Source organism: Ursus maritimus, unplaced genomic scaffold, assembly GCF_017311325.1.
Source record: "Ursus maritimus isolate PB19 unplaced genomic scaffold, ASM1731132v1 scaffold_21, whole genome shotgun sequence".
NCBI classification, from domain to species: domain Eukaryota; kingdom Metazoa; phylum Chordata; class Mammalia; order Carnivora; family Ursidae; genus Ursus; species Ursus maritimus.
Window position 1 is genome coordinate 45,836,505 of NW_024424564.1, and position 17,202 is coordinate 45,853,706.

The following is a 17,202-nucleotide window of genomic DNA, read 5'->3' on the forward strand; positions in this document are numbered from 1 at the left end:
TCTTAGACATGGCGTGTGGGGGGGCTTCCTTTCCCCTGCGCCACTCTTCCCTCGCAGGCATCAGTCACCCCACCTTTTCTGCCTCTGGCCATGTCCTTGGAACCCTGGTGCCAGGCAGTGTGGCCACCGAAGCCCCCTGGGAAGCCCGAAAGGCACAGTGTTCTCAAGCTGGAGGGGAGGCCCTTTGAAACAGACCTTCTGGGCCAGGTTCTTCTGTTCTCCTGTGAGCTCGGTCCTGGGGGAGGGATTCTGCTATTGCAGGGCTGAGACCAGGCTTCCATGGCACCGCTGCTTCCATGGCAAGCCAAGACTCAGACCATTTGATCCCTCCCTTCCTGCATCTGTCTTTCCATCCATCCTTCCTTTCCTCCTTTTATCCCTTCTTTCCTTAAAACAGTTTGCTGAGAGCCTACTATGTGCCAGATGCCAGTGTGGCAATTTCATTCTGACTGATTGGCCAATCCCCCGTTTATGGACCAAGTGCCTGTCATGTGCCAGGCACCCCACTGGGCCATGGGGCACACAGGCAGATCTGACAGCCCCCTGTCTCAGGGGCCTTACTCCCTGCTTAAGGAGACAGAGACTCGAAAACAGAGAAGCCCGAGAAAGTATAAGATTTTTGCACACATCTGAACTGGCAGGGGTAGCAGATGCCCGAGCCTTTGGGTTTTACAGCCTATAGGAAGATGGGCTGCCGAGCCTGGCTTCGGGCTTTGGTCAGCATCCGTCCCCCACTTCACTGTGTCCGTGAACACTGCCACTGCAGAATGCCGTACAGTTTCCGGCCACAAGCCCGCCCAGACGGAAAGCCCATCTCCAAACAGATGTCCCCATCCCTCTGTTTCTCAGTGCTATCTGAAGGCTCCCTTTTGCCAGATCCTAATGCCCTTCCATGTGACTTTGTGGGGCTGCTAGAGAAGCCCAGTACTCACCCAAGGGTGCACAGAGGCGTAAGCGGGAACAAGGGGTAGAGATCCAGGAGTGCAGGCGGCCCTGCCCGGAGAGAGGCAGAGTGTGTGGTCCACGGGGAATTGTTTGGTGTTGCAAGATGGCAAAATCCCTTTAGTCCCGCAAGTATTACTGAGCTCCTACTATGTGCTAGATGCCCTGCTGGGTGCTTGAGGCTCTGCACTACACGCTGGGTGGGAGCAGGGCATAGGGGTCCTGGTCCTTTGCTGGCTGGCTCCATGGCACTGGAGGAGTCCCTTCCCTCTCTGGCCCTCAAGTTCTTTGGTCACAAGGTGAGGGGTCTGGACTAGATGAGCTCCCTGGATGTACTGCTAGATACTTTCCCTCAACCTGGAATAAAGATGATCTTTTCCAGACTTTCTTATAGTGAATATATGGTCAGGTGACACACTTCTGGCCAATGAGACCAAAGCAAAAATGTTGTGTGGTATCTTTTAGGAAACTTCCTTAAGAGCCATGTGACAGGTGCCTCTGCCTGTGTCTCTTTGTGCCGTTCTCCACCTTGATGCCTGGAATGTGAAGACAGTGGCTGGAGCTCTGGCAGCCATTATAGACTATGAGGTTGAAGGCCACACCATAGGGATGATGGAGCAGGGAGCTGGTAGTAGCCTCAAGACCAAACTTATGCTACATGTCTCCAGATTGGTTTACTTAAGAGAGGATAAACTTTTGTCATATTTAAGCCTCTGTTAGTTTTATGTTTCTGTTACTTGTCAAGTCTAACCCTTCCTGATACAAGGTCTAAAATCCCTTCCAGGAGTACCATTCTGAGGTCATGACATTAGGGGATCTTTAAACATTCACTCCCCATACTGGGCAGAATAATGGCCTGCTGAAGATGCCCATATCCCGATTCCCATAACCCAGTTGCTAATCGGCTGATCTTAAGAGAGGGAGATTATCCTGGATTATCCAGGCGGGCCCAGTGTAATCACGAGGGTCCTTAAATGTGGAGAAGGGAGGCAGGAGTCAGAGTCAGAGGGATGCAGCATGAGAAGGACTCTGTCTGGCACCTGCCAGCTTTGAAGATGAAGGAAGCCTTTTTGCCCCAATAGAACGTGGGCAGTCTCTAGAAGCTGGCAAAGGCCAGGAACCAGATTGACCCCTAGAGCCTCCAGAAGGAACACAGCCCCGTTGACACCTTGATTTCAACCCAGTGAGACCAGTTTCAGACTCCTGACCTCCAGGACTGTATGGTGATAAGCTGGTGTTATTTTAAGCCATTAAGCTTCGTGGTGATCTGTTACAACAGCCATAGGAGACTGATAAACGCCCTCTGTTTCCTACCGGGAAGCTAAGAATCATGACACCCACATTAGAGAGTGCCGTGTGGCCTAAGCAAGATGACATACGTGTGGTCCTTAGGACATGGCCCAACACACAGGAGACCCTCAAACACCACCGGCTCTCAGGGAAAACCATCCATTCCTGTCACACCTGCGGGCACCGCCTTTAACCCTAAATCACAACATTAGCTCAAACGTACTGACGGGAAGTGCCTGGGACGGAACCAATGGCTTTACCAAATTTAGGCACTCTGAACTCATTCAGTGCCTCGGAGGAAGATCACTGTCTTCATTCTAGAGGGGAGCAAACAGGCGCAGTTGGCTGGTGCAGAGGGAGGGCTTAGATCCACGAACTCTGGCCATGCTCCACAACCTTGCTTCTCAAGTATGGCCTGCACACCTGTGACATCAGCCTCCCCTGGGAGCTAGAAACAGCATCTCAGCCCCTGCCTGAACCCCCCCCCCCCCCCATCAGCACCTGCGGGTCAGTAAGACCCCCGGGGGGTTAGTGTTTTCATCATAGTTTGAAAACACTGCTGCTCTGCTCTCTCCTTGGCCTCACCCTCATGGGGGCAGCCTCTCATGGCCTTCTTTGGGCTTCTCTTTGGATCTCCTTGGCAAACTCTTATTCATGCTCCAAAACCCACTGCGGAGGGCATTTCATGAGAACCTCTCTGCTGACCTCTCCAAATAGAGTTGCCGTCTCGAGCTGCCCATACACATGCCTTTATCAGTGCCGGAGCTCACTGGCGATGCTCTCGAATGGGTCTGTCTCTTCTGCTAGGCCTCCATCTCTTTCAGAGCAGGGGCATGTCTTCTGTCATTCAACAAACATTTACTAAGTGCCTACTATGTGCCAGACGCTGATCTCAGTCCTTGGGCTATGGCAGTAAACAGGGCAGACAAAGGACTCTGGTCTCCCAGAGTTTCTATTCTGGTTGAGATAGAAATAATACACGCTAGACAAACTCAGAGAGCAGGAAGCATGATGAAGGAAATGAAACAGGCAGGAGAGGCTGGGAAGAGGGCAGGCGATGTCAGCAGGGGGATCAGGGCAGACCCCCTTCCCCAGGAGCTGACTGGTTCCTGAGCCCCACGAATCAGCCCAGAGCCTGGCATACCAAACATCCAACACGGGTCAACCGGGATCAGATTTGACCATTCCCCCAGATCAAACTGCATGGCTTTACGTTCATATCTTGTCCATTCTGAGCAATTGCTGGGCGCCTCCTGCCCCCCTGAAGAAATTTCCCTCTCCTCTCTGACGCTTTCTGAGGCAACCACAGAAAGTAGAGAATCCCCTGTGCACCGCCCCCCCTTGCTCCAGCAGCACCCCCGCTCTCGCTCCTCAGCTGGCCGACAACGTGGGCTGTCTCCCTGGCGCCTGCCATTTAGTTATTGAATAAAGCACACCACGTGGTCTGCGCGACAGGGTGCGCTTCCCCGAACTGGGGTCAAGGTCAGAAAATGTCAGCGTCTGAAAGAGAAGCCATGGGGGTGGCATAAAGTGGGTGAGAGCCTCTCTTTAAAAGCAGCAAGTTTTACTGTAGAGATGCTTTGTCAAAGGGGGCCGGTGAGGCTAGCCTTCCACCCGAATCGATCTCGTCAGCGGCCACTGCCAGGGGACATTGGCTCTCCATGCATTTATTTATCGAGGCGCGGCTTGGTTCACTCATTAGTGGCTCTGCCCTGCCTGGGCTGCTCTTGGTTTGCGTACATTTCCAGCATTCGGGGCCATTGGAAGACAAAGACTCCGCCTACAATTTGCCATTGGCATCAGAGGAGCTGGGCATTCGAGGCAGGGAGCCAGGGAAGACACTTGGGAGTGGAGGGAACTTTGGGGGACTGCAGAGCCCCTGCCACACCTGGAGGGACATCTGCTGCCTGCCCCACCCCTGCCGATGGTGGCCAAACAGGAAAGGGGCCCGCACTTACAAAAACCCGATTTCCTCAAAAGAAGCCGAAAGTAAGGATTTTTATAGGGAAATTCTTCATTTGCAGAAGATTTGAGGGCTACACACCATTCACGGGCAGGTCACCGTTTGCACCTGCCAGGTCAGGAAGTGTAATCCATATCAGGCGCCCGACTGATAAGGACAGCAGCTGGCTTTATCCAGCACTTACCATGACCTCGCATGTTGCTAAGCACTTGACATGGAGCATCTTACTAAAATGTCATAACCAACTCAAGAGTGAGAAACAACTTTTCCCATTTACACATGAGAAAACCGAGTCAGAGAGGTGATATTCCTTGTCTGAGGTCACCTAGCTGGTAAGGGATAGAGCTGGGATTTGAACCCAGACCTTGCTGGAATATCCTTTGATTATGATGGTGCTGGAGAAAATCTGAGATTAAATATGTATCCTGATTTCTAGATGCAAAACTATGTTCTATGTCTTTTTCTATATTCATTCATTCATTCATTCATTCAGTACACACTGACTGAGCTCCTACTACGTGCCTAGCACTGGGTGAGGCTCAGGGGACACAGCTATGGAATCCTTCTATCCAAGATGGAAGGTCCCATCTTCTCCCTGCAAACTTCTCCTGTTTGCCCCGTCTCAGACAAGGTCACTCACTGTCACATCTTCCTCAACAACAGTCCCCAGGTCCTGTGGATCCTCTGGGGTCAGTCCCCTGCCCTGGGTCAGCTGCTTCATCATTTGCCAGGACTGCAGTCCTCTGCTTCCTGGAGTCCCTGCTCTGTTCTCCTCCTCCTTCTCCCATCCCTACTTCCCGAACCATCCTCCCAAAGTGTGAGTTTGACCATGTTTTCCCTTCTTGACAATTTCCTTTCTGGTCTCTTTGCACAGCATAGCTGTCCCTCCAGGATGTGGGCCCTGTCCAATCCTGTCCCTCGGTACTAATACCTTCCCCTACCTCCCCTCCGAGCAAAACCAGAAACCTGTGTGGTCCCCTGAACACTCCATGCTTCCTGGAGCAAGGTCCCTGCCCTGAGTGTGCTTGCTTGTGTCCCTGTATCCCCCACGAGAGCATAAGCTCCTGGAAGGCACAGGCCACGTCTTCTCACCTTTTCTAAACCCGGAGCCTAGGATGGTACTTAGCAGTACTGAGTGTAACTGAGTGAATTTTGTTGGTGAAGTGGATAAGGGAACTTGTGGTCTAGAAGTGGAGACAGAACTGGAAACAAGCAACGGGAAGGTGGAAGATGTGTTAGAGGCATGCGTGGACGCTATGGAAGGAAAGAGGGAGGGGATGTCACTTAGGCGGGAGGCAGCCGAGATGTTGGGGACGTGGCAATTTAGCCAAATCCTGGAGACAAGTAGAATGTGGTTGGGAGTGGGCCCTCTTGGGGGGAGAGGGACTATATATATAGTCTATGAACTGCAGAGAGGGATGTCCATGCATTTTGAGGCATTCTTCTGTTCTCAAAGCGATGAGAAAAACTGGCAGCCCCTGCACTTTCCCCCACTTTGCCCTGGGTAAGGAGCCCATCTGAATAGAAGCTTCCAAGTTTGAAGACTTCATCATGCGTGGAGTACAAATGGCAATTTCTGCTCAGCCTTGCCTTCAACTTCTCCAAGAAATTTCTTTATAAATTTGGTGGCTAGGGGGAAATTGCAAATATAGTGTAATAGAAGGCTGTGCACAGGTTTTGGGGATGGACAGACTTGGGCTGGAATCCCAGCCCTGCCAGTTCTGCTGTATGACCTCGGGTGAGTTACTTAACTTCTCTGAACCTCTTAAGATGGAGATAATGGGCATCGCCGCCTATACCTTCAGAATTGTAAAGGTTAAATAAGAGCTAACCTCTGAAAAGCATCGAAATAGTGCTTAGCACAAAGGAAGCACTCAATGAGTGATTAGCTATTATTATTATAGTTATTAGAGCTTCAAAGTGATGCCAGGGTTACCTTCTTTACAAACTGTATCGGAGGAAAACTGGGGAGAAGGGTTTCCAACCTTAGGGACAATTCAAAAAGGTTGAAGGATCAGAGGTGTGGAGAGGGAAGTGACAGGAAAAAAATGCATGATCCTTTATGCAGGGAAAGCAAAAGAGGAGAGAATAGGCAAGACTGAAATAAAGGTCTCAGGGTCAGCAGCAGCCGGTCACCAGCGAATTTTGCCCGACGGACAGGCCACAGAGAGGCTGGTGCTGGGGGATTTAAATGGCATGTCGATGGTGCAGCAAAGCAAAGTGCTGCTTCCCTGTTCAACGAGGCCTCAGAGACCATGCACCTGGGATCTCATACCTAATCCTCGGCATTCTTGTTAGCAGCTGGAAGCCTATCCAAGGTCAAGGACGTTCAGGGAAGAGTGAATAAAGACAGTGTCAGTAAGGGAAAGGAGTGGAGGCTCCTCAGAGCAGACCCAGGGCTGCTAAGTCAGTGCCTCCGGGCCAGGTGATAACGAACAAGGATTTAGATGGAGAGAAAAAGTGACTGCTCCCCCAGAGGGAGCAGGTGTGCGGCGGCATTTCAGCTTCCTGAAGCTTTATGGCAAAGCTGTGGCCCAGAGGCACCCCCCGGAGAGCCTCCCAGGGTGCAGGGCGCAAGGAGGAACACCTGCCTATTCTCGTGTCTTTCACTCTGTGGTTACAGCCAAGCCTAGGAGAAAAGGCTGGTCAAGAGGATGCCGGGCGTTTCTGTTTTGGGGCCTGTTCCCTCCCTCGATAGGAGCTCCTCGAGGGCAGGTGCTGTTTCTTTAGTCATTCATCCAACGTGCAGCTCCTCCATACTCTCTCTGTGCCAAGGCAGACACGGTGCCCGCCGTCATGGAGCACACAGTCTTACAGGGGGACACAGATCACAGACTAGTAAATGCCGGAAAGGGAGAGGTCGATGTTAAAGGTTGAAGAGGGAAAGGAAAGAGGTAACAGGCCTGGGGGCTTGTTTAGATAGGGCGGTCAAGAAGGCGTCTTGAGAAGGTGACGTTTGAGCAGACATCCTGCATCTTTGTAACTGCCGGGCGGGGGTTGGGGGGGTTATACCGGACGGAAGTCAGGGGAAGACCTCAGTGCACCTGTTTTGTGCATCCCTTATAATCTTCTCTCTTCTCCCCGTTTACTACAACCAACTGTGCGCAAGTCATCTGCTCACTGCAACCACCTCCACGTTGTGCCTCACCCCTTCCCAGTAAAGCTCACCGGCTCCGGCCGACCCCTGATGCCCTCCCTGAGAGCCTCAGCATCCAGTGAGCTCCCTGAGGGGCAAAGCCACTGGCTGCCCTTGCTGGCGCCTTTCTGGGCTTTTTTTTCTCCCATGCTGAAACACATACTGCCCTGGGAGCCGTTTCTGTTCCTTCGGGAGTACATCCCCACTGCCTCCCAGGCTCACTCCTCCCTGCCTTCTCCCTTCCAGCCGCACGGGACCCTCAGCATGGCGGCTTGGGAATCTGTTTCTGCACCTGGCCCTTCTTCAGTCTGAGGTGCTCTTCCTCTCCCTAGCTTGCTCATTCCTACACATCCTTCAGATCCCTGTCTCCCACTGCATCTGCTCCCCCCTGCCCCCCCAGTCTCGGTGCTCCCAGAATCCCCTGTGCTCATGTTTCGTGCTGTGATGTCATCATCGTCTGTTCACTGGTGTGTCTCCTGTGCTAGACGAGAAGTCTCTCTTGCCCGAGTGCAGGGACTGAGGCTTTGATTCTGTCCTCGACTCTCACACAGTACCTGCTAGCGCTCAGGGGGTGGCTGTTGGACACAGATCCACTATCACCCTTTTCCTTGTCAAGAAAGGTGCTGGTAGGACCACACTCTTCTGCCCTCTGCTGCTCCCCGAGTCATGGGACAGGCACCAGCTGTGTGTCGGCTCAAACCCTCGGGCTCTCAGCACCCTGCCTGCATTTCCCTCTGCCGACAAGATAGCTTACCATCTTCCTTTGCTCCTAAGGCACATATTTTAGGTTCCAAGGTTTCTGAACTTTGAGTGTGTTTTACAACTGATGTGTCCATTAAATTCGTGCTCTCCTCCCCCAAAAGCTCTTTCAGTAGATAGTGCAGTTTATAACTGATCGTGCCTTGGAACCAACGGGAGACGGAAGTGGGAGAAGAAGGCCCTCTCCTAGCCAGGAGAGAGGACCAGAATGCCACAAGGCCCACGCAGCTCACCAACGATCCCACAACGGTTGACATGCATTTTTTGGCATCCGGGACGAACATCTCTCCTGTCTCATTCCTATTTTCACAAAGGCTGCCGGATATAACTGAGCTGCATTCAAATTCCAGCTCAAATCCTTGATGATCCTGATTGGAAGAGACTCCAGGAATCTCTCTGAATTTGTGGGAGGGGGAGGAGAGGCGGCAGTGGGCTATGTCAAATGTCTGGTATGGAGTGGAGCCTTTTGGCGAGATGCCTGTTTTTTGGGATCCCCTGCAAGGACTCACCTGGGTGGTCCTCAAGCAGGTGGGGGCCCGCTCACCACTGCTTTCCTATGTTAGCGCAGGGCTGGCACCTGCCATCAACACCACCACTGAGTGGATTTTGAATTTTGTTGATTGGAGTTGAGTTGATCTATTCCTCCCCTTCTCCATACTGTCAGGGGAAGTTCGGAGGCCAAAGAGACCAGCAAGATCAGCTTGGGACAGAAGCGGGAGGAGCACGACAAGAAGAGCAGGGAGCAGGGCTCGAATCCTCACAACAACCCTAGGGGCGGTCACTGTTATCTCCACTAAATGGATGGCACAGAGGTGGCACAGAGATGGAATTAACTAGTCCAAGGTCACACAGCTTATAAGCAAGAAGCCAGGAGTCAAAGAGCAAAACTCTTTAACAAGAATAACAAGGCCGCACACCTTTGGGACTTAACTACTTCTGCACCCCCATCCCTGCACCATTCAACACGGTCTCCCCACTACATACCCGCTCCACTCTCTTCTCCAGCCACCGGCCTTCACCCAGGCCTTGTCTGGTTCTTCTCACTGATCTCTGCACTCGCTGCCCTCTGTCCTGGAATGGTCTTCCTCTCCTTACCCAGTTAACTCCTACTCCTCCTTTAGATATTCATTCTCGTGTCCCCTCCTCAGGGAAGCCTTCTCTGATTAGATACCATCTCGAAATTATGAATTCACAGTCCCATGCGACCTCCCTTGAGAGCACTTATCATGGTTGTAATTTACATATATGTGTGTATATCCATTCTTTGAATTAGGGCCTGTCTCTCCCAGCAGGCTCTAAGGACTGAGGGTGGTGACCCTAAAAGGAGCCACTTCCCATCCTGACTTCAGCCTGGCACTTTGCAGAACTTCATCAGAGATTTAACAAATAAATGAGCGAAGGAGTGGCCTGATCTGTACCTTTATAAACTAACCCGAAACTGAGAATGCATGTATCATTTGAATACGGGTCTTTTGGCCGAATACTTATATTTGAGGCTAAAAGGAACCATCGAATTTTGAACAGGTTAAAAATCTTTTGTTATTCGTCTGGTATCTTCTCCTCCCCCCTGACCTGAAAGCGAACACTCAGGGGAAGCTCTCCCGGAGGATCTCTGTGACAGCCGCTCTGGAAGACGTGGAGGCAGGAAAGCACGGCCAGGATCTATTTAGAGGACGCTCACCCCCCAGCACTTCCTTCTCAGGCATTTATTTTTTTCTCTAAACTCTTTCCTTTTTGTTATCTTTCCTTATTCTTGTCCCTTGTGTGTTGAACACCACTCTCCTTCCTCTCTCTCTCCTTCTCCCTCTCCCTCTTCCCCTCTCTCTCTATCCCTCTCTCCCCCTGCCCTGGCCCGCCTCTGTGGCAAGTACACTATTTTCTGGAATGTCAAAAAAAAAAAAAGGATGCTTTTGCCACCACTGATCACTGTGTACCACTGAAAGACCAATCCTCTGACGGTGTGAAGGGACCGCCATTTCTGAATCCACACCCCATCCTACGTTCCTGCCCCAACAACGGCGGGTTGACGTCTTGCAACGTCCTAGTTGCCATGGCTACAGATGCGCGCAAAAAAAAAACCCGACCCCAATCCCTGCCCTCCTGGAGCGCGCAGTCCAGGGGCGGAGACAGACAGCAAATATCGCGAGGAGACTATGTACTGTGAGAGAAGGTGGTAAGTACTCTGTAAAGAAAAAGAAGACAAGAGTAAGGAGGACTGTAGGAGGGGTGCACGTGGGGGTTGTTGATTGCAACCGCAGACAAGTCGGTCAGAGAAACCACCCTGTGAGAAAGCCGTTTTGCTTTCTTTTCACAGAGAAGGAAACAGGCATGGAGAGGTGACATAACGGGCCCAGGAGCTCCCAGGCTGCTGTGCTTGGAATGAACCCAGGCCCGTGTGGCTGCAAAATTCTTTCACCTACACCGCCTGCCACGAAGCCTCACCTGAAAACTTCCATGACTTACAGGGGACCTAAATTTGCTGTTTTCTGAAAAATGCTTGCAAACATAAAAAACAATGGATAGTTTACATTGAGGACACGTCCGAAAATGAAAGGACAAACCCAAAGAGGCACGTGGTGGGTCTGGCCTGAAGTTCAGTGTCGCGTTCCCTGGGCGTCATGGGAGTGAAGGGGGTTAGGGCAGAACTGCCACTACTCTGCAAGGCGCAGGGCAGCTGGAGCGGGTGGCATTTTCAGAGTCAGATGGGTCAGAACTCAGATTTCCTGATGGGCTCAGGCTGGGCCCTCAATGGGGGACACTTAATGGGATACAGAATACAGTCCAGGGCTAGCAGTGACTATGAGCACAAGGCCACCGTAGGCCAGGGTATGTGCGTAGAGCCCCCTGGAGGCTTGCAGGGTGGAAGCGAGGGACCTGGGTTCAAGTTCTGGCTCTGCCCGTGTGGCCTTGGTGTGTGATGTCACTCCTGTGTGTCTAGTTCTGCTCAGCCGGAAAGGGCAGTGGGGGCGGGAAGGACGGTGTGAGTGAGCAAGGCCTCACAGAGTTTGTTCCTCAGTAAAGGGTTATAGGTTTGCCTTCCCAGGTGAGGATGCTTAGGAATGTGGGTCTTGGTTCTATGGAAACAACTGCTCAGAACCTAAGACCTTGGGGTCTATCCTCTGGGAACTGGTTGGGGAGGTTTGCTAGAGAATAGAAGATTCTGGGGGTACCTAAATTGGTGGGCCCATAATGCCTTCTCCCTACCCAAAGTGTCTATTCCGGTGACTATTACAGTCCAGCTGGACTTTGGTGTACTTTAAAAGCAGAAAGGGGGAGAAAATCAATTGGTTATTTTTTCCTTGCTTGCAGAGACTGAGGCTACTGATAATTTTCCGCTAGCCAATTAGGAGCTGCACAGCCCTAATGATGGACTCCTTCTGAATTGAATTAATGAATTTTGTGACTCATTATTATTCTTTTAAAAAAGAAGCACCAGAAAGAACAAACCAACCATCCTGACTGCCTCACCCCCTTTTCCTCTCTTGACTGCTCACTTGTCACATGTCCTTATGATGTTTGAATTAATTTAAATAATCTGAAGAATTCAAAATCAATCCATTGATAAATATTTTTATGCACATATTATGTGCAAAGTGCCTACAAAGAGTCAAGTAATCTTGGGAAATCTGGAGGGATATGTATATCATATGATGGTCCATTAGGAACTTCCATATTCAGCTCATCCACACTTAAAAGTAGGATTAGCTGGGTAAGGCTGTGGCATTCCTAAAATAAAAGATACTTTCCTTCTGGACGGCAAGAGAGCCATGGCTGAACCCAGCGTGGAGCCCTCGCCACTTCGCAGGCCAAGCAAAGGGTTTGCAACTATAAAGTTGGCAAAGACAGTTCAGGAAAATCGAGACACTTCTTGCTCAAAGAGAGTAGGGAGGTAGAAAGGGTGGCAGAGCCACCGTGAGCAAGCAGCACGTGGAAGCAAAGACGGGAAAAGCCGTGGATGGAAAAGGGACTCAGAAATTCAGCAGAGAGAATGTGACAGTGGAGACAGGAAGATTTCTGCCCTGCTTCACAGCAAGGAAAGGGGCGAGAGAGGGAGGGCGGTTTCTGCTATAGACCACGTTGTACTGCTGCTGGCTCCTTCTCTGCGGGGCTGGAAATCCTCTGGGGGAAACGTGGAGCCCGGACAGAGGGGAGGGAGGCGCAGGAGAGAACAAACACAGAGTGAATTTCTTGCTGCCCCTGGAGACATGATTCCTTTAGGTGACAACAGAGGTTAATATCCTGAGCAGCAAGCCACAGCACGACCCAGAGATGCCTCGTTCAGAAGCACTGTTTTCATGTCCTGTTGTGGATTTTATTGAACTGTTCCCTGAAAGGGCCAACTCATCTCTCCATTCGTAGGCTCTTAGCACAGCTTTCCTGAAAAGTTCAAGGACTTCTCCTGTCAGGCTCCACCTACCTGTATCCACATGCAGCCCGTCCCACCCCATCAGTCCCGCTAAGGAACCCAGTCTGCTAGGGAGTTCAAGTTCATATGCAGAGACGCGGCTATTCACTCTGCAGAGGGAAAAATAATAAAGATTGTAGCTTCTTCTTGGTTACTCTCCTCTCTTGCTATGTGTCAACCCTTAACAGGTAGCCCTGTTCCTCCTCATTCTTCAGCAGACTGATTCACTTCAAAAGCAGCAACAGGGGCAGGGAAATATTTTCTGATTTTTATTTTCATCAAGAAGTGATGAAAAAAAGAAACATCTCAGGTGACAAAAAGCCCGAGTGAAAACCAGAAAAGTGGAAGAGATCAGAAGCAGGCAGGGTTGTTTTTCATCTGGACTTATCAGCATCATCTTGGGGAGATTTGAAATCTGTTCACAACTATTTTGGGGGAGGTGTGGGCAGGAAACACCATAAAGAGGCGATGGGGGAATCTTTTTTGAAAGTCCGATTTCTCACCAAAAAAACATAGATTGCGGGAAAGGTGAAGCACTGACAGCCTGATCTCCATAAAGGCTGACCCTATTTTGAATGCTCCAGAAAGCCAGTATAGGAACACTGCACGAGAACAATCTACGCCAAGCTTCAGAAACACGTGCTCTTACGGTCTTCGGAGATCAGTGCAGTCTTTGAAAATAAGTGGCTTAAAATCTTTAAACCACTTCCTAAGTGGCCAAAGCCCCACTTCCTAGGGCAGTCTCAGGCCCACAAAGCCCCATAGGGACAGATGCTTTGGAAATTGAAGGCCAGGTTGTACTGGGGCCCCGAGCACCCACCCTTCCTGCCTGGGCCTTGGCTACAAGTGGGAAAGGAATAGCATCCTGAAGGGAGCTTGGCCCAGCCCTCCCCTCACTGCCCGGAGGCCCCAGGTCTGGGAGAAGGGCCAAACCCACAGCTCCGGTGCGCATCACACACCCCTTGGGAAAGTGTTGTCATCCTAACCCTTTTAGAGTTGGTTCCTGGTGGGGGGGGGCAGAGAAGGGTGGAGGGTGGCAGGGGGTGCAGCATGGAGAGAAAGTTAAAGGGGGTGGGCAGCACATTTGGGGACGTAGGCACCAAACAGATGGAATTTAAATGAAAATACATCAGCCTTTTAATACACAAGTGATCCAAAGCCACCTCTGGTCCTCTTGCCTTCTGGGAATTATAAATGTTTCAGAGATCACAGTACGAAGAATCTGCAAGTAAAACCCTGATAACAAAGTGTATTTATACCAACTTACCAATTTCTGAGTATATTTCTCCTAAAATAATGTTCCATCTTTCCTCTAATTTCTTGGCTGCATATCTCCATCCATCTAACTAAAATCCAAGGAAGGCAAATTGCTACTATGATCATTTCCCTAAAGCAACTCTCATTCACTTTGCTTTTCTTCTCTTTTGGAATAGAAGTCTGCCATAAATGTTTAATTAAATGGAAGCCTTTCCACTGTTAATGACAAGCTGCTTGAAAGGCTTTTCATTTTTTAAGGATGGGTGCGTTTAAAACAGTCCCTATTAATTTCCTGATATTGATTCTCTGGCTGGGGAAGAGCATAGAGTATTCAGCATACAGCTTCTCTGCAGACTATGTTCAAGGCAGCGGTTTGGATTGAGAAAGGGCACCAAATGCAGTATGCGTCAAATAGACCATCGCTCAATGAAGTCACTTAGCTATTCAAAACATGTTCAGCCATCACTCAACCGTTTGCACCAAGAATGTTGGGAGGGGGGCACGAAACTGGTGCTCTTCCTCAGACATAACCATTTCCCAAAGAGCAGCTTTTGCTCAGTTTGGGTTAGACCCTGGGGCCACATCAGTTTCCCTCACTTCTCCCCCATCTCCTGGCTTCAAGTCCCTGCATCGCTATCCCATGTTGAGCTTAACAAACAATCCTGCAGTCCCCGCTTCCCAGCGCTGCCTCAAACGGCCTCCGGCGTTGGTTCATGTCAGAAGCAAAGCACATAAGCCTTTCTCACCACACAGAAACATGTATCTCTCTGTTCACATCTTTCTATGGGCATCCGTAGCTTGTACATACAGATATGGATATATATAGCTATTCAAATGCAGTCCCTCATATTCAAGTCTGTTGCTAAATGTGGGTTGTATGACCTGCAGGAGTTTGTTTTTTTTTTTTTTCTGTGCTTATTAATGTATCTCAGAAACACATGCCTTCATCTGTATCCTGATCCCCCAGGCTTTACACCGTGGGGACCCCTTGGCCCACAGCACAGCCACAGACACACATGTCTCAGTGACCCTGCAAGATCAAGGCAAACAGCTGATAGCCCCAGTCCACTGCCCCCCCTTCTCCCCCTCAAGCTTCCCAAGCCCTCGCCTCCCTCCTGGCCTCCCAGCACAATGTCTGATGCTCAAGCTGGCTGCAATGCTGACTGTACTCGCTTCTGGATAACAGACATGTTACTCTGCGTGGAAGTGAATTGGTTCTCAGCCTAACCTGCAAGTGAATTGCTGTTTATTAGAACTTGGGCTTGTTTCCTGCGAGAGACGTATATATTTTTAGACTTTGTAAACGTTAAAACACACACACAATGCAGCCAGTCGCCCCGAAAGATATGTGTGGCTCATAGACATTACGAAATGCTCTTGAACTCAGCTTGAGATCCTGGAATAATTAGGATTTACCAAATAAGGATTCTTAGAAACAACAAATTTTTTTTTTTTAAAAAAAGGAGATTCGTAGATGATGATGTGTCTGGGACTTTTGGGGAGTAAGGGGAGGAGGAGGGGGAAAGGAAGAGCATTTTCGAATTCTTCATTACGAAAAGAGAAGCAGTGTTGAGAGAAGCAATTATTTTCCCCCTTGTAGATGGCAATGCTACACCAAATGGCAAATCCTAATGATTCCAAAGCAGGCAGAGCTCATTCGACTTTTAAAGACAATCTCTTGTTGTTTTCATCATATCATAGATTATTCCAATGAAGAGGTTTAGGGGAAGGGGGGTGGTGGAAGCTGGAGAGTTCAGTATGGTTTTTGCTTATTGATTTTCCTTCCTCTGAAACTAACCCAACCAAGCTTGATCTGTGGTGGAAGGAGTGAAGTAAGAAAATGGTGGAATGTAAAGGGGACTTATTTGGAGGAGGGTGGGGAGGGGGAGTGAGAAGGGGAGGGGTGAGGTGGAGAGGGGGAGGAGATGGGAAATCAAATACCTTCTAGGCAGCAGGTTCTCCATAATCCAGAATGGGTCATAACTTCCTCGTTCTTTTTGCTGGTTTCATTCTCACTGACACTTTTGGTCTTGCAAACCCCTCTGGAGTAGAGCCAATAGTCGGTTCCCACAGCTATGGTCATCAGACTGAAGGCAGCGAAAGCACCAACGGTGGTTAAAAGCATTTGAACACCTCGATCAAACAGCCCCATAATTCTTCATTATATAAACACCCAACCGACTTCTGGTTCTTGGGAGAGTATGTGTGAGGGTGTGAGTACTAAAGCAAAAAAAATAATAATAATAAAAATAATTCCACTACTAATATAATGGATATATGTGTGAATAGAGACTATGGAGAGATATAAAAACAGGGAGGTAAGAAAGCTCACGGAAAAGAGTGTAAATTATAAAGATCACACGGGAAGAGAGGCTTGCCTTTTGAGATCAGAAACTGTTCCAGTTGCAGTAATTTTTTTTTAAAAAAGGAAAAAAATAAAAAGACACCCCCCACCCCCCCAAGTGAGATGCCTTAATCTCTTTTCCTAAAATTCTGGTCTCCAGTTTCCATATGTGATAGCTAATTTGGAGATGGCTTCCACAGTGAACCAGGGAACAGCCGCATTCTCAACACAATCTCTCATGGTCGGGACCTAGACAGTTAGAGATTGTAAAAGCAGGGATGCAACCTTCGGTCTTCGTGCTCGGCTCTGCGGCCTGCGCCATGAAAATCCTTTGCTTCGCCAGTTCTCTTCCTTGGGGGGTCTCGGGCGCTTTCGTTTCAGACCAGACTTCCCAGTATTCTGTAAGCCCTTGATCTCAGCTGAACAGGTGCGGGGGTCTCGCCTTCCATGGTTTTGCCCCGGCAGCGGCGGCGGCGGCGGCGGCAGCAGCAGGGCGGGCAGGCACGGCGGCGGCGGCGGCGGCGGCGGCAGGACGAGCAGCGGCGGCGGTTATTGTTGTTGGTGGCGGGGGTAGTGTTGGCGAAGTGGGGGAGGGAGGGGGTTTCTCCCGGAGAATCGAGGCGGGTTTCCCTCCCCCTATCTGCAAAGCTCCTGGAAACAAGGGAGCCGGCGTCTTGCTGCAGGATGGGCCGCCCGCCTGCCCCCCCCACTCGCTGCCGGCTCGGCCCCCGGCGGAGGCGCTCCCACCTACTGCATTACCGGGTGGTGCTGAACTGGACAGCTCCCTGCGCCGCCCGCTCCGCGCGCTCCTCGGCTCGCTGGGCGGCCCGCCAGGAGGGGGGCGCGGGGCCTGAGTCCTCCCTCCCTTCGGGGGTGGCAAGGCCAGGGCAGAGCGGGGGGCTGCCGTTCCTCTTTTTACCCCTCTCCCCAGTCCTAAAATGAGCGCTCTCCTGGGCTCCCGGAGCTCAGAGGAAGGCGTAGCTAGAGATAGCTCGCTCCCTCTCCCTCTCTCTCTCTCTCTCTCTCTCTCTCTCTCTCTCTCTCTCCTGCCCTCCCCCCTTGGTGTTTCTTCCAGCTCAGCCTCCTTCTCATTCCATCTCTACGTG

The 17,202-nt window shown here is 50.6% G+C and overlaps 1 protein-coding gene across 1 annotated transcript in view; it reads right to left on the reverse strand.

Annotated features, from left to right (window-relative positions):
- CACNG2 (calcium voltage-gated channel auxiliary subunit gamma 2) overlaps positions 1-15,904 on the reverse strand; it is a 107,148-nt gene extending 91,244 nt beyond the window's left edge. Inside the window, exon 1 of the mRNA XM_008705755.2 lies at positions 15,694-15,904. Coding sequence (XP_008703977.2) covers positions 15,694-15,904 — 211 coding nt within the window. The remainder of the gene's footprint in view (positions 1-15,693) is intronic.
- Positions 15,905-17,202: the final 1,298 nt, after the last annotated feature.